Source organism: Vanacampus margaritifer, chromosome 12, assembly GCF_051991255.1.
Source record: "Vanacampus margaritifer isolate UIUO_Vmar chromosome 12, RoL_Vmar_1.0, whole genome shotgun sequence".
Taxonomy (NCBI): domain Eukaryota; kingdom Metazoa; phylum Chordata; class Actinopteri; order Syngnathiformes; family Syngnathidae; genus Vanacampus; species Vanacampus margaritifer.
Genome location: NC_135443.1, coordinates 6,276,118 through 6,300,683, shown reverse-complemented (window position 1 = coordinate 6,300,683; position 24,566 = coordinate 6,276,118). Strand labels below are relative to the sequence as shown.

The 24,566-nt window shown below is 39.2% G+C and overlaps 1 protein-coding gene across 3 annotated transcripts in view; it reads right to left on the bottom strand.

Annotated features, from left to right (window-relative positions):
* efemp1 (EGF containing fibulin extracellular matrix protein 1) overlaps positions 1 to 24,566 on the bottom strand; it is a 31,549-nt gene that overhangs the window by 3,016 nt on the left and 3,967 nt on the right. The window contains exons 2-11 of one of the 3 annotated variants that reach the window (XM_077582505.1): positions 23,968 to 24,132; positions 22,588 to 22,682; positions 21,502 to 21,547; positions 20,548 to 20,811; positions 5,759 to 5,881; positions 4,769 to 4,888; positions 4,191 to 4,310; positions 3,034 to 3,153; positions 637 to 763; positions 364 to 556 (exon numbers count right to left, since the gene is read on the bottom strand). In XM_077582505.1, coding sequence (XP_077438631.1) covers positions 364 to 556; positions 637 to 763; positions 3,034 to 3,153; positions 4,191 to 4,310; positions 4,769 to 4,888; positions 5,759 to 5,881; positions 20,548 to 20,811; positions 21,502 to 21,547; positions 22,588 to 22,671 — 1,197 coding nt within the window. In that variant the 5' untranslated portion in view covers positions 22,672 to 22,682; positions 23,968 to 24,132. The other 2 variants (XM_077582502.1, XM_077582503.1) reach the window with 2 other exon arrangements.

Sequence of the window (24,566 nt, the reverse complement as noted above, 5' to 3'; positions counted from 1 at the left end):
GGGTGAAAAAAAAAAAAAAAAGGACCGATCCATTGGGACAATTTGATCGAACTTTGAACTAACTGTTTTTAGAGTCCACAGTCCACTCTAAAAATAACCCAATTTGGGTCAATAATGGACCAATCCACTACGTGGATCAATTTAAACAAATCTTTCTCCAAATTTTGCCATTTTTTGTACAAACCCCCATTTTGTTGTTGTTGTAGAAATCGATGTAATTTTTGGGGTTGTTTCATACAAAATTAAAAAATTGGGTTATTTTGACCCAAATGGATAAGCGGTTCAGATAATGGATGGATAAATAAAAAGATGTTTTTAGTGTCATAGTGTTTTGTACAAATCTCAGCGTACTGTTCGACTTACCCGGAGAAAGAAATCCACCGCCTCATTTCCGGCTTTGATCCGGAAAGTGTTGTGCGTGTTGGCGTAGATATTAGTGGCTTGAATTTGGAAGATATCGGCGGGCACGGGCCGCTCGGCCTGGATGCTCATGTACTTGTAGACGATGGACGGCGGCAGACCCTGGCACTCGTTCTGAGAGCGGCAGATGCAGCGGCTGCAAAAATGCAAGACGGTGGCCTGATTTTTAATGGAGCGACAACACAGACGCAAAGCAATTGGGCGGCGGTGACGTACTTTTCCGAGGATTGGGTGTAAGGCGCCTCGCAGGGGTTTCTGGGATAGCAGCGGAAGCCGCCGTAGTAGTTCCAGCACATCTCATCGTCTTGACAGTTGTGCGTGCCCGTTTCGCACTCGTTCACGTCTAGTCATGACACAACAAACAATTTTGTATTAAGATATAACTACAGTAGCCACTTTAGAGTGCCTCGTTGTCTAGTGTTAATTTTATCCGACATTTTTGAATTTAGTCTCAGTTTTAGTCCAGTTTCAATCACGCTTGTTAGTTTTTATCATAGTTAGTCAACCTTATACCATTTTTAATAAGTCAATTTTTAGTCGACTATCAGTCTAGCATTTTAGTCTTTATTTCACATAAAAATTTCTCTCATTTTTTGGATGAAAAACAACTAGACACACAATTACAGTGGCTACTATGGCTCCATGCTATGAGCAAGTAAGTTAGCTAACATTAGTTAGCAGTCGGTTTAACATTATTGTTAGAATGTTACAGCTGTTGGATTAATGTTACGTATTCTAACTATATATATAGATATATATATATTTAAACCTTTTCACCGTGAAACCACCCCCTGTCTGTCCCATTTATTGTGCATGTCGCTAGCTAGCTAGCTAGCTGCAGATTTGAAAGAATGTGTGTTTCATGACAGACTTACAAAATCATATAATTTTCGTCTCGTTTTTGTTCATGAACTAAAATGTCCATATATTTTTGTCCACTTTTTATTAAGTGAAGTACAATCTCGTCTTTATTAGTCGACAAAAATACATACTGATTTAGTCCTAGTTATTGTTTATTAATGAAGGGTTTATTCTAGTCTAGTTTTAGTCCGGTGAAAAATGTGTGTTGATGAAATTATTTTCGTTTAGTTTTTGTTGACAAAATTAATACACACGTCAGGAGAGAAAGGCAGTGGAGCAAGAAGTGCAAAAAAAAAAAAAAGTTGGACGCGACAAGCATGTGGACAGGGGCTTTGTTCTGACATGGCTGCTTTAGAGCGCCTCGTTGTCATGGCATGAAAGGTCCTAGCACGTTTTTTCAATCAGGTATGTTTTCTCAGCTCAAAAATGTCACATGTAGATACAGTTAATATTATGAACTGCTCCAGATGATGTACGTGGCACAGATGCTAGCGGATGGTGGTGAAATTACAAACACCCAGGTACCAAAATATGCGGTCTGCCACGGAGTAAGCACTCCTGGGGGGGAATCCTGCATGACTGACGCCAGTTATGCAAAGGAGCATTAGGAGCAAGGATGTGCAAAAAAATAAAAAATAGCCAGGTCACAGGTAGTCCAAACCGCAGGTCTATTTGCGGCACAGTGACCTGGATTCATCTCCTCCCTCGCACAAGCGGCAGGATTCATGAGCGCCCCTCGAGAGGCCTGCACCTGACCAGGGCAGCCGGGGCAAAAACACAACATCAAATAAATCCACTTCAAAAAACTAACACCGTGTGTGTGAATTCACTGAGGTGTCTTAGAGGGGAAACACGATGTTGATGTGTTGGTGGCTTGTTGCGCTGCTTCAGAGGAGAAACGCCAACGCTAATCATGAGCAAGGCATTCATTGATTGACAATAATTCGGTTGATTGTCTCATAGTGTTAAACTGAAGTCAACCTTAAACATTTCTTGACAAGAATATGTTATATGTGACCTCACTAGTCTAAACATGACATTCGGATTAATATTACATTTGTGGACTGAGTTATGAAGCAAAATCCGGTTGTTTTTGTCCATCTCAGGGGCGGCCATTTTGCCACTTGCTGTCAACTGAAAATGGCATCACAGTTGCGCAGGGCTGAGGCAACGACCAATCACAGCTCACCTGTTTTCTGAAGCTGCGCTGTGATGGGTTGCTACCTGAACCCTGAGCAACTGTGATGTCATCTTCAGTCGACAGCAAGGGGCAAAATGGCCACCCCCTGAAATGGATAAAAACGGCTCTATTTTGCTGCTTAACTCATATTACACTAACACAATATTAAACTGAATAATTGACTTCCCCTTTAATAATTGTTATAATGTTACTTAAATTACTTAGCTAACGGACTTGTGCAGCAGTCCTCAACCACTGGTAACAAGTGTGATTTTCAGTGGTGTTCCCCAGGGGTCAATCCTGAGACCCTTATTGTTTAATCTGTACATGCTTTCATCAAGCCGTTAATAGCTATAAAGTGTCCACATTTATCTATCTATCTATGCGTCCCGATGGCATGTGAACACCGTCAGATGGGTTCTACTCCAGCTAGTGAGGATAAATAGTATGTCAAATGGATGGATGGATAGAATATAGCCTACATGAAACTGGTCCGCGGCGCAAAAAAAAAGAAGAAAAAAAAAAAGGTTGCACCTGACAAGAGGACTGATTGATGGAAGAAATTGCAGTACCTTGACACAATCTGTTGCCCTGCAGCTGGTATCCCTCTGGGCACTCGCACGAGTAACTTCCCGGACTGTTGATGCACTGGTACTGACACATGTAGCTGGAGAAGCTGCATTCGTCAATGTCTGCGCAGGAAACAGCAATATACACGATGATGTCATGATACACTAACCAGTTTCATTTTAGTTCGTTTATATTTTCGTTTTGAGATTAGTTTTTTTAAATGTAGCTAGGTTTAATTAGTTTTCATGGTGTTAGTTTTGATTAGTTTTAGTTTTTTTGTTGTTTTTTAAATGTGTATTGTGCGCAATATTTAATAAACATCATGGTAAAATGAAAGAAGTAACACGCTTCTTACCTAGCGTTGCATTTCGGCTGAGTTAAATGAAAAAGCAGGCAATATACTGATATGCTTTTTAAAAATGTCTTGATTATAACATTCAAAATGACACGGACAATTATGCTGTTAAACCATACGCCGTTATGCTATGCTAATGCTATTATGCCATACCGTTAGCTTAAGCTATGACATAGCATTTAGGAGTACACATTTGACATTTTTGACATTCGACACAATTTAATTTTAGGGTTAGTTTTTAGTTGGTTTCTTCTGTTTTTGTTAGTTTTAGTTGTTTTTTGTAATGCTTGGTTTTAGTTATTTTCAGTATTTTATATTCAGTATTTTTTTTTTAAATTTTCAGTATTATTATTATGTATTAAATTAATTATCAAAGACTAAACGAAGGACATTTTCGCTATAATTACAGTTAGTTTTAGTTTTTCAAAAAGCATTTTTGTTTTTATTTTATTTCATTACCGAAAATATTTTTGGGAATTTTAGTTTTAGTTTTTCGTTAACTTTTAAATTTGTTATGGATATTGGGCTTCCAGGTAAATTATTTCATTACCATTATGGGTGAATTTAATTAGTTTGATTGTGCATGTTCAATGTCTCAATTGTTTTTGCACAAATGGTTGTTCCCTAACAAGGAGCTGAATGGCAAAATTCAAGGATTGCCGTTTAGCTCGTTTGTGCGAAAAGTACTAAAACATTGAAATGTTTTAGGAACATTTTAGAGAAGGTCAAATTAAGTTCATCTATGAAATTTCACCCAAAATCCCATTTCCCCTAACTTTGGTATATGTGATATATGACGTTTACCTTGGCAGGAGACCAAGTCCGGGGCCAGCTCGTGGCCTTGGTTGCACTGGCACAAGAAGGAGCCAATCAGATTGTAGCAGTGGTGCTGACATGGACTCTGCGTGTCGCATTCGTTGATATCTGACAATGTGGCAACGAAAACCATGTTAATATGTTACATTAATAAACAGGCAGACAATTAAAAGAGGCGTATAATCTACGTGTGGGTGGAAGTCTGTCAGCAGGAGGACTTAATGCTCTTTGTCCTTTTTTTTTTTTGTCTAGAGCATTAAGCACACACGAAAAGTGTTAAACGTCTATTTAAAGTGATGGCGAAGGTGTACCTAATAATTTGGCCAACTCACTCCCAAAAGTTCTGTCGTGATTGATTCCTGATGTGTGGTCCTTATTTCCCGGCCCTTGTAAGCATTCTAACATCAGCCATGACGAGCACTACTAACGACTCCTGCGGCTCGCCTGGCCTTTGTATTATTGAACCTGGCAGCCGATGACTACGACGTTGCTGTCGACCAAGCGTACCATGCTGCTTTTACTACTTGTAAACACGCGCACGCACGCACGTCCTCTGCGCGACTTACCGACACAGCTGTGGTTGTTGCTGGCCAACCGGTGACCTGCATTGCACTCGCAGTAGTACGAGCCCTGAGTGTTCACACACGTGTGCATGCAGTAGTTGGAGACGGCACACTCGTCACTGTCTGAAGAGAGACACACGGTCGGTCAATTTTGAATATATATGTATATATTAGGGGTGTCTTGCGATTATTATTATTATTTATTGTAATTAATCGCATGACGTCGATAATTAACGCACCATTAATTGCAAATTTTATATCAGTTCTAAATGTACAATATTTTTTTCCCTAAAGTTAAACTAATAGAAATATGTCTGCATATTTTAATCATTGCTACATTAATTTCATAATAATTCATAAAATTGAGTTAAAATAAAAAAGATGAACTGTACTGTAAAAAATGAGTGATATTGATTTGTGTTGAGGTTAATTTTTCTGCCACTAGATGGCATAATTGTATATGTAAGACGTTAGTGGCAGATCAGTGCAGTCTTTATTATTATTTCAGGTACATTTTATTCTCCACACTTTTTCGATGTGCAAAAACTCCCATATAATGCATCCAATTGACACCGTTCGAATTTCAACTTGCTTAAAAAATTCACGCCATCTTGGGTATATATCGTCTGATTCCACATTACGTAAAGTGTTGGCACAATTTTATGTTAAATATAAATATCACATTTTCCCCATTCATTTTCAATGGGACTGACATTTAACGTTTTCTAACTCCAATTAATACTTTGTAATTTTCACATAATATATCTTTTAATTTACTTCATAAGCATTCAGCTATTAGCATTCAGCTATTAGCATTCAGCTATTAGCATTCAGCTATTAGCATTCAGTTATTAGCATTCAGCTTTCAGCATTCCCAAGCAATTTCTGCAGAAATTGCACTTAGTCTAGTATTAAGAGCTATCTAATCTTTAACATGAAGTAACTTGAAATTCTGCACTTTTAGTAAATGTTTAGTAAATGCCAAAGACTGACCTACACATTGGTCTCTGTTCCTCTGATAGCCCGCAGGACACTGGCAGCTGTACGAGCCTCTGGTGTTGAAGCAAGTCTGCTCGGGCCCGCAAGTGTGTCGGCCTGTCGTGCACTCGTCTATGTCTGCTCTCCACACACACACACACACACGCACGCACACACACGCATACTGAAACATATGGCAAACAAAGCCAAGCAAGGCTACGCAAGGTGAGGTTTTGCACCGTAAAAAACGCTGTGTGGGGGGGTCACTGACATGGTCACACAGTGCACGCATCATAAACTCACACAGGAAAAGCAAGCGGGTAAAAACACACACGCGGCTCATCATTTTGTGTGATACAATATATGGGTGGCCTTGTTTTTCATTCTTAACACACGTCCATATGTCAGCTAATAATTATAATAATATTTTTTTTCAAGTTGCCAGCTGTTTTCTCTCTTTTTTTTTTTTTTTGCCTTATGTTGCAAAAACGGTGTTACTGGCACATTTTTGGATACGCTGTCACTCAGGTAAAGTGAAAAACAAAATGGAGCAATTAAGTGGCCTCACATGTGGGCAAGGAGAGCCAGAATTGCTAATCAACTTTCAGCCAGTCGTTGCGCAGGACAAAGAGTCAAACACACAACTACAACATGAAAATACTCTCTAGGAGCTGCCCGCCAACTCAACTCCAGCTGCTGATGTCAATCACTAGGCCACGCCCCTTAAAGGCACATCCAACAAATACTACAGGATGTACGGTTTTGAAAATTGACAAAAACAGTTTACATTGACTATTATGATGTTGTCATACAATGGAATGGATGAAAAATGATACTTCAATCAATTCAAGTTTGATTACGGAACAAAGAAGCTACTTCTAATACATGAGAGAGAAAAAAACTGATTGGAGTCTGTTTTTCTTCTTCAAACTCATGTAACATGATTAACCGCCATCTGCTACCTCCCTCCCACCTAACTCCTCTTCTCCTTTCTTAATGCGTGTCTATTAACTCCCCCTCACACACACACACGCACGCACGCGCGCGCACACACACACACACACACACACACACACACACACACACACACACACGCTAAGAGCGTCCAAACACGCCCATGCATTCTCATCCCAGCAGGCCCACCAGCAGTCCTCCTGGGTGGTCTCCACCCCCAATGTAGACAGCCATTGGGCATCAGTTTCACAGTATGTCAAGTGAGTTATCCTTAATACCACACACACACACATACACGCACAGAATTGGGAAAGAGGGAGTCGTTATTTTTGTCATCTGGCATCTGTGCGGACCAAAAATAGTGCAAAAAAAAGATGTTTGCAGTGAGTGGAAAAAGCTAAAAATGTGCTGCTGCTGCTGCTCGGAGATGTGAACAATGCAACTAAAAGAGCCAAAAGTCTGTCAAAACCTTGACATAATTGTTCAGGTTATGTTCCAGGTAACATATTACGGAAAATTGACTTTCCGTATGCATATACAAATATTTGGGTCTCTGGAGTCCAGAGGTGGCAGATCCAGATCCAGAAAGTAAAAATCCTGCCACAGTTTGGCTTTAGCCCCTGATGCTAGCTACGTAGATAGCTCCATAGCTAGCTCCCATGTTGCTTGTTCACCTGCTAGGGAGCTAGCTAACTAGCATCAGGGGCTAAAGCCAAACTGTGGCAAGGTTTTTACTTTCTGGATCTGGATTTGCCACCTCTGCTGGAGTCCTGGGCCATCCATCACGTAGGAAATAAAACTAATAAGTCAATTATTCTATAATTCTACAAAAAATAATTTTAGTAGAATGAAAAAGAATGATATTTAGGCTACTTTTGTTGCTGTTAAAGGGGAAGTTAACCCCCAAAATTTTTGGGACAATAATATGTTCTATGCAGACCCACTAGTCTAAATACGGTATTTTGGTTAATATTGTGTTAGTGGAATATGAGTTAAGCAGTAAAAAAACAACAACCGTTTTTATCAATATCAGAGGGCGGCCATTTTGCCACTTGCTGTCGAGTGAAAATGACATCACAGTTGCTCAGGTAACAACCAATCAGCAAGTGGCAAAATACCCCCCCCCCCCCCCCCCCAGATAGATAAAAATCCAGCCATTTATATCCATGGTAAAATGGCCGCCCCCTGAGATAAATAAAAACAGAGACACTCTGTCTCCGTGAATTCAAATCCAAGCACAGAAGACAAATCTTTTGAAAGTGAGCGTCGGCCATCTAAATGCACCCGGAGCATCTGCCCCATGTGCACCTTGGCGCTCTGACGAGACAAAGCGTTTAAGCGCGTTAACAGACAAAAGCGAGGCTGATCCAAAAGGGCAACCTGAGAGACATCAGGTGCAAACTTCATACGGGCACAGACAAGATTATTCCACATGCCACAAAAGATTTAAAAAAAAAAAAAAAAAAAAAAAGCATGAAAGCAGCGTTGTGCCGGGAAATCCACAACTCACTGATGTGGCTTGGAAGGCACCTGTGACCGACTTCAATAGCATCACAGTAAAGGAAGGTGACCCGTGTGAAGTAGTCAAAGACGGGTTTGTCACATTACTCTCTGACGTCGGTTAAATTTCTCCAATTGAAATGTTGCCGTCGCTCCCGCAGAGCACAGACAATAAAATGTAAACCCGTAGGTATTATCGAATGCTCTGTGTTAAAGTAGCAGTATAAAAGGTTATATAACTACCGTAACAACTATGCTAATTGGCAAAACAAAAAAATCATCCTGTCTACAATTCTATATCGTCCTGTGTTTTTTCCTTTTTAAGACAAAAAAAGGTTCTGCTTTACCTTGACAAGTTTCGGCTGCCGCCTTCCTCAGAAGCTTCTCTTATCTTAAAAAAGAAAAAAACACAGAACTATGCTAATTTCCGTTAGCCCGTCTATGGCGTTTTGCATTATATGTTAGCATTAAGGTCGTGGACAAAATGATATGGTTTGGTTGAACATTTTGGTGTTTAAATATTGAATTTTTTCATTCTCTTTGGTTTTATGAGTAAGTTTTACGTGTATATTGGCCTCTTATTTTCATATCTTTCATTTTCTTACTTTTTTTTGTTTAAATGTGTCATCAGCATGTGTGTGTGTGTGTGGGATAAAACTACACGTAGTCAAAGAAATAATGATTAGACCACCCATATTTCTTAAGTGTCAACAAATATAGCTAATAAGAATTTAACTTGAAAGCTGAATTAAGGGAATACAGTTAAGCCTAAATAAGGTATTATGAAATCAGCTATATTTCACCATGTTCAGTATTTTTTTTCTGTGGCCTCTTAATGGAAGACCATTTGAATCAACGTCAGTAAATAGACAGGTGCACTTTACATAAAGCCGGGATCAAGTCAGGACCGCGCCTTCCGACTGAAGGTATTTGGTGATTCACAGGGACTGGAAATGGCGTGTCTCCTCTCCTGTCAGCAGCCGCAGACAAACGCCAGCGCTAAAAACTTTGCAACGTCACAATGCTGATCTCTAGAAAACAAACAATAAACGCTGTTTTCGCCAGTTCTTCAAATCACTACCTGCTAATCCCAAGTGCCTCCCACTCATCATGGATGAGAGCTGCGGAACATCGTGGACAATCGAGTGAAGCAGGAGCCAAAGTAGGCAGGCCTGACATTTACAAATGACTCGTACTGGATGTTTTTATTGCAGAGCTGGGGAAAAATGACTTTTAGCCAAATTCCTGCAGATAGGGGAAGGCGGCTATTAGGAATGGAGGCCCTTTATTTGCCCAAACAAGTTTTTGTTGGCAAAAGAAAAAGGAAAAAAAAAATTTTGTTAAGGATATTAGGCTTTGGGGTGAAATTTTAGGGTGAACCAAAAATGCACTATAACCTTTGCAAGTGAACTTAATTTGACCTTCAGTAAACTTTTGACTGTCCAACTGTTTGAGATTCGATCATTTTGAGATACAAGTATTGGTCATCTCATGGCCTCAGAGGTGACCAATCCAGGTCCAAAAGTAAAAACCGTGCTACAGTTAAGCTTTAGCCCATTGCGCTAGCTCACTAGCTCCCTAGCAGATAACCAAGAACCCGGGGTGCTAGCTAGCTAGCAAGCTCCCTAGCTAGCAAGCTCCCTAGCTAGCACCCCGGGTTCTTGGTTATCTGCTAGGGAGCTAGTGAGCTAGAACGTGGGAACGGTAGAACGTAGATCGGGAACGTGGGAACGTAGAACGGGGTGCTAGCTAGGGAGCTTGCTAGCTAGCTAGCACCCCGGGTTCTTGGTTATCTGCCAAGATGTTAGATGTTAGAATGTTATGTTAGAGTTCTTGGTTATCTGCTAGGGAGCTAGTGAGCTAGCACAATGGGCTAAAGCTTAACTGTAGCACGGTTTTTACTTTTGGACCTGGATTGGCCACCTCTGAGGCCATGAGATGACCATACTTGTATCTCAAAATGATCGAATCTCAAACAGTTGGACAGCTAGCAAGCTCCCTAGCTAGCTTCTGGGGCTAAAGCCAAACTGTGGCAGGGTTTTTACGTTCTCTGTCTCTTCTTTTTCTCACTGTAAATCCCGCTGCATGTCTTTCAGTAGAGCTCTATGCTGCCAGGCACATTGCAGTGGTTCAATATGGTACTACACTCAAGGCGTCTAACTCAATTTGGACTGAACCCCTCCCCATCAAAACACTTGTAATGAGCCACTTGGGCTACATTTAAACTGAATCATCATTTTCTGACAGTTTGTTTCTCTTCGGAACGACTTCAAGATGAACTTGAGCACTAGTTGGCTTGTCATGATTAAGACAAGAAAAGCTGGCATATAATACATCTAAAGTAAATTATTATCACACGCGTGTGCGCTGTAAGGCAAAGAACACTTTAAATAAAAGCATATGCGCAGCCCGGGAACATCTCACTAACTGCTACTTTGTCGCTGAGCCTTTGATACGCTGCCAGGGAGGGGGGGTTATCCCGTACTTGGAAGGCTCCCGGGTCCCGTAAAGCCCCTCCCCCCAACCGCAGCTTACCGCATGGAGTAAGTCCATATAGTTGACACATAAAAGCTTTTTTTTTTTTTTTTTTTTAAACTGCAACAAGCCACCAAAAGTGATGATGTGTGAGCTCATCCGCATTGACTTGACACAGCGCTCTTGTTAGCAACACGCCGGAGCGAGGCTTTCCAGGGGACAAGTGGAAGTGGAAAGAATGAGGAGAGAGAGAAAAAAAAAAAGGGTGGAGGACTTCTTTTTTGTTGTTGTTGAAGATTTGAAGTTAGATTTACGGCGTTATGTCAGCGTTTTAAAACTCCCTTCGCTCTTTTCGGGATTAATTCTAAAGGCCTCGTGGGAGTTTTGGAGGGGGAGCTCAAAGAATGCGTGTGCGTAATATTGTGTGCGTGTGTGTGTGAGTGTGAGGTGTTTGGACGCGATGTAGTGCTGGGACGTAATGAAGTAAAAATACTTTTCAGGTATTTGTATCAGGGTATTTCCCACCGTGTTTCAGTTTGACTTAAGTTTTCAGTAAATTCAGTAAATTTGAATTTGATTTTATAGTGAGGTCGTCAGTATTAGTTTCTGTAAATGCGACATTTTAGTTGACTTTTTATTAGTTTTTCCTCAATCTGTACTTGAGTCTTTTTCTTTCTGATGACAATTAACTTTTCGTTTGCCTAGTATCATCGACCAAGTCATTTTTAACTTAGTTACGCACAATGTCAAAATATGCTGATATGCTTTTTAAAAAATTCTTGTTTATTATATTAAAAATGACATGGACAACTAAACTATTAAACTTACGCCGTTATGCTAAGTTAATGTTATTATGCCATACCGTTAGCTTAAACTATGCCAATATGCTAGTATGCCATATCATTAGCCTAAGCTCTGCGAATATGCTATTATGCCATATCGTTAGCCTAAACTATACTAAAATGCTTATATGCCATACTGTTAGCCTAAGATATGCTATTATGCCATACCGTTAGCCTAAACTATGCTAATATGCTATTATGCCATATTGTTAGCCTAAGCTGTGCTAATATGATATTATGCCCTTCCGGCATTAGCCTAAGCTATGCTAATATGCTATTAACCAATACCGTTAGCCTAAATTATGCTAATATGCTATTATGCCATATCGTTAGCCTAAGCTATGACATGGCATTTAGGAGTACACATTTGACATTTTTGACATTCGATACATCACCATTACCTGTAAAAAAAATTTGGGGGGGATGTTTTCAGAAAAAAAGAAAAAACAACAGCACTTTTAACAAACAACTTATGTCAAATCTCTTTGATTCACTAGGCTAACGGTAAGATTAAATACTAGTAATTTCTGTTATATCTCCACCCCAAAAATTTTTTTTGTTTATTATTAGTTGTTAAAGGACTAAGTAAAAGAGTAGAATCAGAACTTCTACATTCACCAGAATTTTTTTCTTACAAAAGTATCTGTCCATCTACTTACGTGCAAATTTTTAGCACTTTTCCCACATCTGCTTAAATGAGCTTCACAGAACACCAGTGTGCAAAGAACAAGCCCAAAAATGAAAACGTGTGTGATCTTTTTTTTTTGTTCTCCCCCTTTTCACTGCAGATTTATTCATGACATGACAGGGCCTGTTGTAATTATCACTCGAGAGTATTTAGTTGTGTTTTCGCTGAAGCCATCGCGATGGAAAAGCAGGAAGAGATCCAAGCAACGGTTTGGATAGCATCGCTCTCTCTTTATGTATCTGGGATTATAGGATAATTTAATCTTTGCAAAAAGAAGACAGGGTGGGGGCAGCGGGGGCAAGAAATGCAATGCTAGTGTAAAAAAAATCACAGAGCTAAGATGTAGTACAGTGTCAGTGGCACAGTGTAACATAACTAGCTAGCTACAGTAACATTGCACAATTTGAACACTGTGCTCAAATACAGGAAAATAAATTTCCAGTTCAAAGCAAGCCGGAGCAGAAGACAGATAAGAAAATCAAAAGAAGCAGAGACATAACTGTGTGAAATATTTCCGTGTTATGTTGTTGAGAGGGGCGTTTTAGTTACACTTAAAGCCTGCCTCACTTGATTTGTGCTCCCAAAAGGTCAGAAACATCCCGATGTGTGCCAGCAACATTCCCTCTTTCGCTCCGGTCTGGTAATGAGCTGTAAGGAACTACAGCCAAAGTCAAATGCCCCCAAAAACGTGATACCATTTGTTTAACTCATTTGCTCCCAAAAACGTATACATATGTTATATTCTAAATGTTCCAAAGACATATTTATACATTAACAAAAAAAGAAATTATGCTAGAGCATACAGAAGGCTTTGATGCAGCCTCTTAACTGCATAAAACGGTTGAAGCAATGGTAGTTATTACAAAAACGACCAGCAGGTGGCAGAAGAGTAAAAGAGATCAACCAGGGCCGTGTTGAAAACGAGCTGTTTTCCCCACAGTTTAAAACAGATGTGTGAATAATGATTAAACTTAGCTATATTTTAATGCTAATTGCTGCAAAACGGAAACAGATTAAAAAAAATCCTGATGAAAGAAGAGATTCTAATCTTTCTTTTGGTAGGTTCCATGTTTTTATAGCAATGGAACAGAATACTCTGTGGGACTTGCAAATTCAGTCAAAATCCAGTAAAACAGCTGGGAGCAAAGGGGGTTGCTTCAGTGAAAATGGCTGGGAGTGAATGAGTTTAAAATGGTGTGATATCCTGTTATATTATTAACAAATAACATTTATTTAATGTTTTGTATATGGTATATTATATATCTCTCTAAAGTTGAAGATAATGAGAAAAGAATCATGAAAATATTTTTTCTTTTGTAGGAGTTCAAAAAATGATTATTTTTGTAGTATCACGCCTTTTGGAAAGATGCCATTGTTCTCTAAAAAAAATAGGAACATTTTCTCTAAAACAAAAAAAAAAAGGTCCTCATATGGTGAATTTTTTAGGTGAATGAAAATCTTTTGATTAATAGAACTGAAAATTGGACGGGAATTGTGATTTGCAGAAGCTCTGCGATTACCAAAATAAAAAACAAAAGCGCTACATGGAGATTTATAAGCATTGCGTGTCCCTTTCCCGACATGAGGTCAACGGAAAGATCGGCACACGGTGAGCAGATGAGCGGAGGAAGCAGCTGGCTTCTGGACCGCCACCAACAACAACAGGAGAACAAACAGATTTGTGGCCGCGTTCACCGAGGACAGCGCGCAGAGGTGGCGCTCACCGAGCAGCCGTCGCTGATGCCAGGAAACGCTGAAAAACATCAAGTACGCAGGTGCTGCCTGCACCATGGATACGCGCGCCGCAAGAAAAAAAATGAGGTTATTACCTCCACCGAGCCAAATGTGAGAGTGGATAATTGATTTTCTCTTGGAACTATACCAACAATCCAAAATGTATGGCTGTCTAATGCTAATCTTCCTAATGCATTTTGTGTGATTTAAATGTGAGAAATGTGTTTTTGATCGAAGAAAATCGGGACGGCTTCCAATTCTGTCTCCGGGATGGGTTGTAACTATTAAGTGATTTTTCATTGCTCTGTACTCGTGATATGTTCAATGGCAATAAATGTGATTCCAGTCCATGCCATTCAATTTTTCGTTAATGCCTGGGCGGAGCATGGAGCCAAAGTTTGATGACTCGGCATAAAACACATAACTCAGCCAGACTTAGCGACAGGACAGACATTTAAAAAAAAAAAAATCTGAAAAATTCTGACTAGAGATGTCCATACATTTTTTGAAAGTTTCTAGTCCCTGGGAAGTTAAGCATTGGAATTTTAGAAAAATTCCGAATTAAAACTTTCTGAGTGTAATTAACAGATAGGTTTCATATTTAAGCTTAATCATAAGTCATTAAAAACAATATCCATGTAAAACAAATAGCTCCATTTTTATTTCTAAATTGTAATCACATCACTTGAGTGGCAGCGAACCCAAAGATTGTTTGTAACTTTTAAACTTTGGATCACAACAAAAAGAAAAACAAAGAAAAAAGCCAAAGCGGCTTCTCTTAACTTAAGTGGGGGGCATTCTTAGGTCACGGTATCACAAACTTCTAGATCCAAACTTCAATTTTACAAATCCTTGTTCGATTCCTTTTTATTCTTTCAAACTCGCATCTTTCACGCGCCAATAACAGAGAATAACAACACTCACAAGCATATTTTCTTTTTCCTCTGCGAAAAATGGCTAACATTACTGCAGCTTAGCGAGTTACAGTACTTGTGAAGCTCTTCTTCATTTGAGTCTGCATAACTGTATTATACTGCCCCCCAGTGGCTAAGTCACTGTGTTGACATTACCTTTCTTTCTTTCTTTTTGTTGTTGTTGTTGTTTAGTGTATGTGCGTGAGTGTAGGCGTGCATATGTTTACTTGAAAAAGATTGTAATGAATTTGGAAGAAAGAAAAAAAACTTTTTCCCCCTGGTTTTTATATGGTAGATTTTCAGCGATTGCAGTTGGCTCGCGCTAAAAACATGGTCGCGTGTCTCCTTCCGTCAAATATCAGCAGGCTGTCAAGTCGAAAGGTGAAACACTCTCTCTCTCCATCCCTCCCTTTCATTCCCTCTCCCTCCCCGTGTTCATTCTCCCGCCTGCATTCCTCCTTCCCGCAGATCGATGTGATGCTTATCTGTCGAGGTGGTGAGTAATTTTTACCATCACAAAGAACGGGAGCAAACGAAAAAAAAAAAAAAAAAAAAAGCCCCGCTCCGACATTCCAGAGATATTCCTCCCGAGCGCATTGCATGCTCACGGAAAAATGTTAGCAACCGGAAAACAATGAAAAAGTGTAAAGGGGGTTAAAGCGGTACTAATATTTGGGAAGGATTTCAGGTGAAGATGTCGCCGAAGTTTGCCAGGCATGCGGGTGCTCACGTGGCCGGCGTGACCTCGGCAAAAGCAAACGGGTAAACAGGAGGGGCAAGTTGGTTCTTGCAGCGCATGAGTGTCTCATTTCGACCATGAATAATACAACAGTGCCTTCTCACTTACTGTCATGATCGGTCTTTTCGTTGGCTTTGTTTTGATGACATTTGGTTTTGTCATGATTTCCTTGTTTGACTTTTTTTCATGTATTGTTTGTTTTTCTCCACCTGTCCTCGTCAACCCTGTTCCTTCTGTCAGCCAATCAGCTTCCTCCGTCCGGCCACTCGTCTTTAAAAATTTTTTTTTGCTGTATTTGTCGATTCATTCAAAAAACGCCATTCGTGGTTAGCGTGGAGGACCCTAACGCCAGAAAACTGTGATGCAACGAGAGCAGGAGTCTACAAATGTTCATTTTCAAAAACAAAACAAAAAGGCAAATAAGGAATGTGGAATAACCACAAGCAGGGATCTGATTGGTTGGCACAAGGGACCAGGCTGATGAGGATAGGTGGAAACAAAAACTGAAGGAACAAGTCATGAAAAAAGGAAAACAGGACAAAACAAAATTAGAAAAAAAAACAACTGATTTGTCGATTTAAAAAATAAGCTAGTATCAGTAAAAAAAAAAAAGGGGGGGGGGACAGTATTTGATTCGGTCAATTAAATCAGCCACTAATACTTCCTGATTGACAATTTTAAGTTCATGTCTCTAAATGACTATCAAAATAGTTGTTGATGAATGTGTGCAGCTCCAATTAGTATTATCAATTATCAGGATTTTAGAATATACAGTGATACGTTACGGGTTTAATTTGTTCCGTAACTGAGATCGTATCTCAATTTAGCAAATCAATTTTCCACCATTGACACCATTTTGGTGTTTGTTTAATTTTTTTTTTTTTTAAAAAGTACTGTAAGTCAAAGTACATCTTTACTCAAAATAGGCAGTCAGAAGCAAAGTATTAAAAAGTATCAGGCGATATTGTCACAGGCGACTCCAAGTCGCCGTTTCGGGAGGTCCTGGAAAATGCCCTAAAATAATAACGCTAACCGCTTGTCAACACTGCTAATGACTAATTAGACCACGTTTGATGGACAACATTCATTTGCGGGAGAGGCTGATCTCACCACTGCTGGAAATCAGACTTAATATGCATAAATACGACTTCGAGCCGCCAGCCGCTTGTGGCCATCTTCCCTCGTGTGTGTGTGTGTGTGCGTGCGTGTGTGTTTAGTGGGTGGGCGAGGTCATGGAAATGCAAGTATCATTAAGCTGTCACACTGGCACTTAAGTTTTATAACTTGTGTGGCTGTTGCGAATGTAGGTGCCAATTTGTGTCACTACAACAACAAACTGACTGGGTTCAACTTGAAGGTCTTTTTTTTGTTACTTGTCAAAAGATATCTGCAAGCTCATCATTAATAGACAAAGCAGCAAACTGCGCTAAAGTTACGGCGTTACCTCGCTATATGGCGATTCGTCCTTCGCATCCCTGATGAATTGAAGGCTGCTACTTCTTCTTCTTTCTTCTTCTTCTACTTTTTTCCCCTCTTCTTCTTCTTCTACTTCTTCTACTATTCTTATACTTCATTTTCTTCTAAAACTACTTCTTCTTCTACTACTTCTACCACTACTTCTACTTCTCCTACTTCTACTACTATTACTATTATTTCTTCTACTTCTTCTTCTACTACTACTTCTTCTTCTTCTACTACTACATCTACTTCTTCTCCTACATCTACTTCTTCTTCTACTACTGTGAGTCAGTAATGTATCCAAGTTTCTAAAACCACAAATATTGATGCTAAGTGTTGGCATGTCAATGGCGTTTTTCATTCTACGTTAGCATTGCTATGCTAGCAGGGCATTCTTAAGATGACATTGTTCGGTTGTTTTATTGACACAATGTGTAATTCTCTGTGGTTTATGTGTAGTTCGACGGTATATTTTATCTGTCTTTTATATTTGTATATGCTTTTATTTTGTCTGACAGGTCGGTATTACAAATGAGAATTGCCCAATTGCTTTACCTGGATAAATAAATGTTAAATCATATTTTTTTTTTTATGTATTTTGGAGGAGCTGTGATCATCTCTGTGGAAAATCTTCTAGTTTGATGTTTCGGCGAAGCCCAATCTTGGCCGCCGTCCCACCCCCATTTCGTGCGATGAAAGCTCACATGCTTGGCAATTTAACAACGCCTAATATACCCTGTCTGAATATGAAAGGCATCCAATAAATTCCCTATGAGGAGAAGGTTAATGTATAACATCTGTCATTTTTGGCCATTTCTTGTCATCTAAATGGCGCAGTGACAAATTGTATGCATTAAATGCAGTGGATATGTTCCAGATACACACGCAATAGGTGAAAAAAAAAATGTTTTTCAAATACACACATGCCTTGAGGTATAATCACCTTCTGCCATTGAAATGAATGGAAATGCCATTAATTTGTTCCAAACACCCATAAAATATAAAAATGTTGTTGTTTTTTAAATAATTTAGCTCTCTGATTTTTACTTCCTACTTTAGTTAAATAGAATGTAAAGACATTTTTCTGTTTTTGTCATGTTTTGCTTCACTTCAACAGTCATTGTGTTGTTCCTTCTGATGTGCAAGTAGCATCCATTTTTTTTTAGGCCGTAGTTACGCTATTTGACGGACACGCCCACAACGACAAAATATTTATTTCCAATTTAAATATGTTCTTTCATCATCTGCAGAGGTTGAAACAAGTAATAAGCCTCTTTTGACAAAGTAAGGAGTGTTTAAATGAAGGGAGTCAAAGTAAAAAAATTGGTAGAAAAATTATTTGTATAAAGGACAGATACCGAAAAAAGCATTTGTACTTCCCATCACAGCCCCTTCTTGTCATATCATCATTTTTCAGTTCAAAACACTCCTTTGGCAGTCCAGCTTGTGGAAAATTGGCCGTGTTCTTTTCCCCGCTGAGCGTTTCGCTGATCTCGGTTTATTCGCCACACACGCGACATGGAGTCACCGGAAAACAAGCGGGGCGGCCCGTCAAAAGCCGTGACGTTATTATGAGCATTTTTGCGGTCGGGCGATCGCTCCCACACTTTCATGTTTCCCCTCTTCTTTTTCTTTTTTTTGCTTTTCTGCCCGGCCTGACGCTGCAATACTGCTTTGACTCAACAGCAGTGAGCGCTGCCATGTTTTACACCGCAATGAAAACTTACGATTCACAAAAACACACACGTGAGGAACATCATCACACGGATCGTTGCCGGAGGTGTAAAAATCACATTTGTTACTTTTGTTTTTACCACCGCAGCCGCTCGCCACATGCCTGGTGCAGTCAAACCACAGAACACGTCCATAAATACTACATGCATGCAAAAAAAGTATTTGATTTGAGGACGAGAGTGGGCTACCTCGATTTTTGTCGTTTTAAAGTTATGTGCGGAAACGAATACAGAAAATGCATACAGTACATTTCACATATAGGCTAAATCAAGTTTTAATATAGAGATGAAAGATTACTACATTTTAGTAGTACTGTAGTTCAAAAGTAAAGCTAACAAATTATGGCAAATATGTGCTTTGTTTTTGTCTTTGTCAATTAATTTCATATGACTTTTTGGGGTCTTCTTCTATCTACTTTTATTTATTAATTTATTTGAATCTTATTTTTGAAATAATTTATTTTATTTTATTTTATTTATTTATCATTATTCATTAGCACCTTTAATATTTAGAATTAATTTAATTTCCATAAATTAAATGTTTATTAAAAAAAATACCAATAAAAGAATGGCTTTAATTACAATCAACTAAAAATTGTTTAATTTTAAAAAAAAATACCTCCAAAAATTATATACAGTATGAGGATGTTTATTTTTTTTTTACAAAAAAAAAGTATTCACATTATTTATTTATTAGAAAATAAATCTGTTAACCTACTTTTCAATTAACTCCAGCACATTTAAAAAGTCTACACACCCCTGCTCAAGAGACCAAAATAAATCATTTAAAAGCTCTTCCCAACGTTAATGTGGTCTGTAACCTGCACAACTCAACAAAAGTAAAAATAAATAACTGAGGTAGTGTGGTTGCATAAGTGTGCACACCCTCTTAGGACTGGGGATGTGGTCATGTTCAGAATTAGCAGATCTCATTCAAACAAGTTAAATGGGAGTCGGCACACAACTGTCGCCATATTAAGTGCCTTTGAGAACCTAAAATAAAATAAAGTTCAGATGTTCTAGTAGGCTTTTCCTGACATTGTTTGCTTTCTTGACTGCTATATGGAACTTTTCATAATTCCTTCCACCATGACTAATCCACCCAAACTGAATTAAAAAAAAATCTTGACCAAAAAAACAAATAAATACATTTTAACTCAACACTTCTAGGAAAAAATGTCCAAAAGCAACATATATTAAAGCTTTTGGACGTTCCACCATATTTAAAACCAGAGTGGTCGTCAAGTTTGACCCCCCCCCCCCCCCGCCCTGATTCAAGGAGCTGAACACATTGGTTGGCTTGTTGAGGAGAAGCCAAAAACATGACGCCGCAAGCGAGCGGTTTACAAAACGTGACATCACACAACACACACAAGCTTGCAACACATCTGGCGCGCACGCGTGCATGTGTCACGCAGATGGATGAACGCTTCACCTCTGGAGCGCTCAAGTCATTAACACGTAATTATCGAATACCGGCCCGGCTCGGGGACGCACGCTCCTGCCGCAATTGGCCAAGTGCAACAGAGGCATACTGATGATATTTTGGGGAGATAAGGAGCACCTTCAGGCCAAATATTTTTCAAGCGTGTCAGGATTCCAATTGGAAATTGAGCTGTTGGCTGCTAGTCAATTCTGTCAAACGGTGCAATGTTTAAAGGGCCATATAGAAAATTGACATTTAAATGTCGCTCCTGCTGACTGATCAACCACATCACGTATATTTCCACAAATAACAACGCTCACTTTCAACTCATCCCGTCTTACCTCTGCAGACGTTCTGATCGTCCGGCATGAAGCCGGCGGAGCAGCGGACCGTCGTCCGGCTTGTATAAGAGACCTGTCCGGGGAACACCCGAGGGGCCTGCGGCTGGCGAGGTGGCGCGACGGGATCCGGAGGGGGCGCCTCCTCGCCCTCCTTGCTGATGAAGATGCGGGCGCTCTTGGGAAGGCACAGGTAGCCGCCGTAGTGGTTGATGCACTGCATGCCTCCTTTGCAGGCGCCGTCCAGCAGTGCGCACTCGTCGATGTCTAAACGTGGACGACCGAAAGAGCTGTCAGAAGCGTGTAATGGAATAGAACAGCTTTTGCAATAAGGAAGTATGGACTCTAAGCTTCCATTTAAGAGGTTTTACAAAAATAAAGCATTCACCTTCAAGGAATGACAGCCATTTTGAAAATGTGATCCAATGCATACCACATCATGTGTCTAGTACCGAAGTTTAGACTTCAAGCTATGACGTCAGAGGTTCCACAAAATTGTGGCATTTACCAGATAGGAATTAGCATTAGCACAGCACATCCTTCCACTACTACCAAAGTGTAGACCATAAGGCTTAATTTAAAAGGTTTTTACAAAAAAATAATAATAATTTACCATCAAGGAATAATGTCAATTTTTAAACCATGATCCAAAGTATACCACATCACACATCTATAATTGAAATGTAGACTTTATATTTATATATTTTTTTCAAAAATGGTAATTAGTATGCTGAATTTAACAACCAGGAAAGTGCCCGTTCTGTGCTTCGCTGTGATTGGCCGGACTGTATTTTGGGGGGTGTGGCTTAGCAGAAGCTCAGTTCCCAAATGGTACAGTTGATATTACATAACTCTCTAAGAGTTTGATTATTATTGAAATTAAAAAAAAAAGAAATAAAAATACTATGAGAATTAAAATAACATTTTGTAATTCTGCCACCTATAGACCAGACTTACCTTTGCACTGCTCACTCACACTGTCGTACTCATAACCTTCAGTGCACTGTGAAGGAAACACAATCATATTAATAACACAAATCGACCAACAATGACAAATAATTCTAATTATAAGGTTTTTTATTTTTTTAATTCAGGTAGTTTAAAATAGCTTGATAAGCAGATTAGTTTGTTTTGTTTTATGTTTTGAAAATTATTAATTTTAGTTTAGTTTCTATCAGTTTTAGCATTGGTTTTATAATTCTGTAAAGAGTGTTTATCGGGTGCAAGATTAAAAGTTAACTTAAGCTACTTCAATGCTCTCATGATGTCCCTCACTTGGCCACGCCCCTCAAAGGCAAACAGCTCAGGCGCACAGCTGTTGATGTGACTTTCAACTTGCAGTACTTACACTTTAGAAAGCTATTTGATTTCTTTACATCCTTTTTATTATTATTTTATTTTGTTTCTACACAATAAAGTAATATTTTTCTATCAACAAAATACATTGTGACGGTTTTGGGAGGTGGAACAGGTGAACGGAATTTTAATTAATTTCAGTGGGCAGGGTTTGATAATACTATCCCGCTGATTCTCAAAGTGTGGTACTAGTCCCAGAAGTAGTAAACCGGCGCCATCTAGTGGTGTGTGGAAAAATCACCACCTAAGTACAGTTCAGTTGTATTTAACTTTTTAACACAATACATTTGCACTTGATAAAACCAAAAAAAACAACACATATTTAGTTTTTTTCCTTTCTTTTTTGCAAGACATTTTTATTGAATTTTGCTATTAATTTTCATATATTCAAACAGTGTTGTTCAAATTTTAACTCGAGTTACAGGCCTGGTCACTGAACAATTTAAACTCATAAGTCAAAGTACTGATTGCATTTTCTGCAATATCTTCACGTATTTTATTTATTTTTTTTTACAAAATACAAATAATTAAAAAAAAAAAAACACAGTTGTTACAATGTCCCCAAATCTTCAAAATTGATATTTATTTTAACAGTCCATTGTTGTTCTTATTGTATAGTTAAAATATTTTCTTTTCTTGTTTTTTTTTGGTCATGAATATTATTTAACTTTTTCTGTGCTTACTTACCGAGTAAGAGATGGGCTCTTGAGCCTCCTGGGGGAGAACGCAGGAGAAAAGTCCAGCGAGGAGACCCACGCAGATCCACAACATGTTGACGGTCACTGCGGGGATGAGACAAAGCGAAAGAGAGAGAGGGAAGGAGAGCACAGTTAAGTTTTAATAGCACGTATGATGACGTCTTCAACGAGTCCTGACATCTCCTGTAATGTCATGTTGATGTTTGAACCTGGGGGAATGTGAACACGGAAAATGAAGAATCGCTGCGTCAAACCTGTGCGTAAATACGCACGAGTGGGTAAAGCATCCGTGGGTTAAAAAAAAATAATAGTTTTTTTTTAATTTAAAAATCGGTCAATTGCTTACCTGGGGGGCCACGCAAGTGGATACAAATAATGTCCGATAAGGTGGAGATGTTAAATGTAGTTTTGCGGTGAAGGTGCGCGAGTTGTGCAGCATTTGGGATGAACACGAGTTGGGTGAGGGGATGACATGCAGGGGGCGGGAGGCGGGGGCCGGTGTGCCGGCCAGGTTGTGTCTCGCTCACCGGGCTGTAACCGGAGCCCACCAAACAGGCTACAACGGCGTCCTCTATCGACACCTGGTGGTATTGCATGCGTGAAATGCCCTTTGAAGGCCTACGTGTTCATTACAGGCTCGTAAATAACTTTTTTTCTTTTTTTGTTTTGTTTTAAAGATTTATATATCCTGATTTATCCTTCGGGTGTAGAATTCATCAGTTCGCTCGTTAAATAGGTTATTTATTTTAAATAATTAAAAAGATACATTACATTGAAAATACAGCAATGAAAATAAAGCAACCTTTAAGCGTACAACTGTAGGCAGAGCCGGCGGAAAAAGCTGAAATGGCGTTCTCTAGCGTCAAGTGTTGGTACTGCATATTTGAAGCACCCTTGGGCCTTTTTTTTTTAACATTACGGCTTCATCATTTTTTTTAAAAAAAAATTATTTTGAGGGACTTGGGTGAGTTATGTTTTAAAATATGAAAAACAAGGTATTTTTATTAGTTAAGCATTCATCTCATAAAAAGGTTCTAGATAAAAGTACAATTTAAAAATTATTTAAAGTATATAAGACTATATATTCAGGTTTTTTTCCCATTCGGTTGTTTAATGGACCATCAAAGTTCAATATACACACTTGTGCCATTTGCCTTAAAAAAAAAAAAAAAAGTAGTAGTAGATGATGGATCCTTTAATTCACGCGTCACAACAACGCATAGGACACAGCAGCGTGCTAACAAGCAAATAAGAACTCCTTGATTGTCTCCCAGCATCTTAACATTTGATTTAGCAAAACCGCCAAGTACTGCAATGTCAAATCTTGCTGGTATTTACCGACACTGGTTTTATTATTTAAATGATTGACCTTTTTAATATTCCTCCATCATCGTTGGAGGGGGCTTGTGTCTTACAAATGCTGCCCTTCTCCAGTCAGAGGCATGCAGTGGTCAGCAGGCGGCGAAAGCCAATGATGTGTCAGCAAATTTTAGGACGTTTACAAAAGGAACATCTGCTGCCACGATGTCACTTCCTAATCGTCAAATGGAAAAGAAGGGAGAAAAAAAAAAAAAAAGAAGGTAAAAGGCTTTTGCGTGAATGTTTATTTTAATTGGCAACACACGGACAAAAGCAGATACAATCAGCTCCAGGGTGATTACAGAAGATTGGTTAAGTGGGAGTAAGTCAAATATGTCAAGTATTAAAATTCAAGTTTCAAACAGGCACCCAGACTGGTCAGCACAAAAGGTCAAGTCATAACCTACTGGTAGATTACCAGTTACGTGCACACTACACAAAAAAAAAAAAAAAAAAAAAAAAACTTTCAACAAGACGCTCCCACCTCTGTTATTACCTGTTGTTGGGCACGTACACGTGTGTGCGTAAAAGTGCAGCGAGGTGCGCTACGGTGGTCCGTAAGAGGGTGCGAGCGACGTTTCTTTCGATGCTGAAGGCAATGCATCAGGT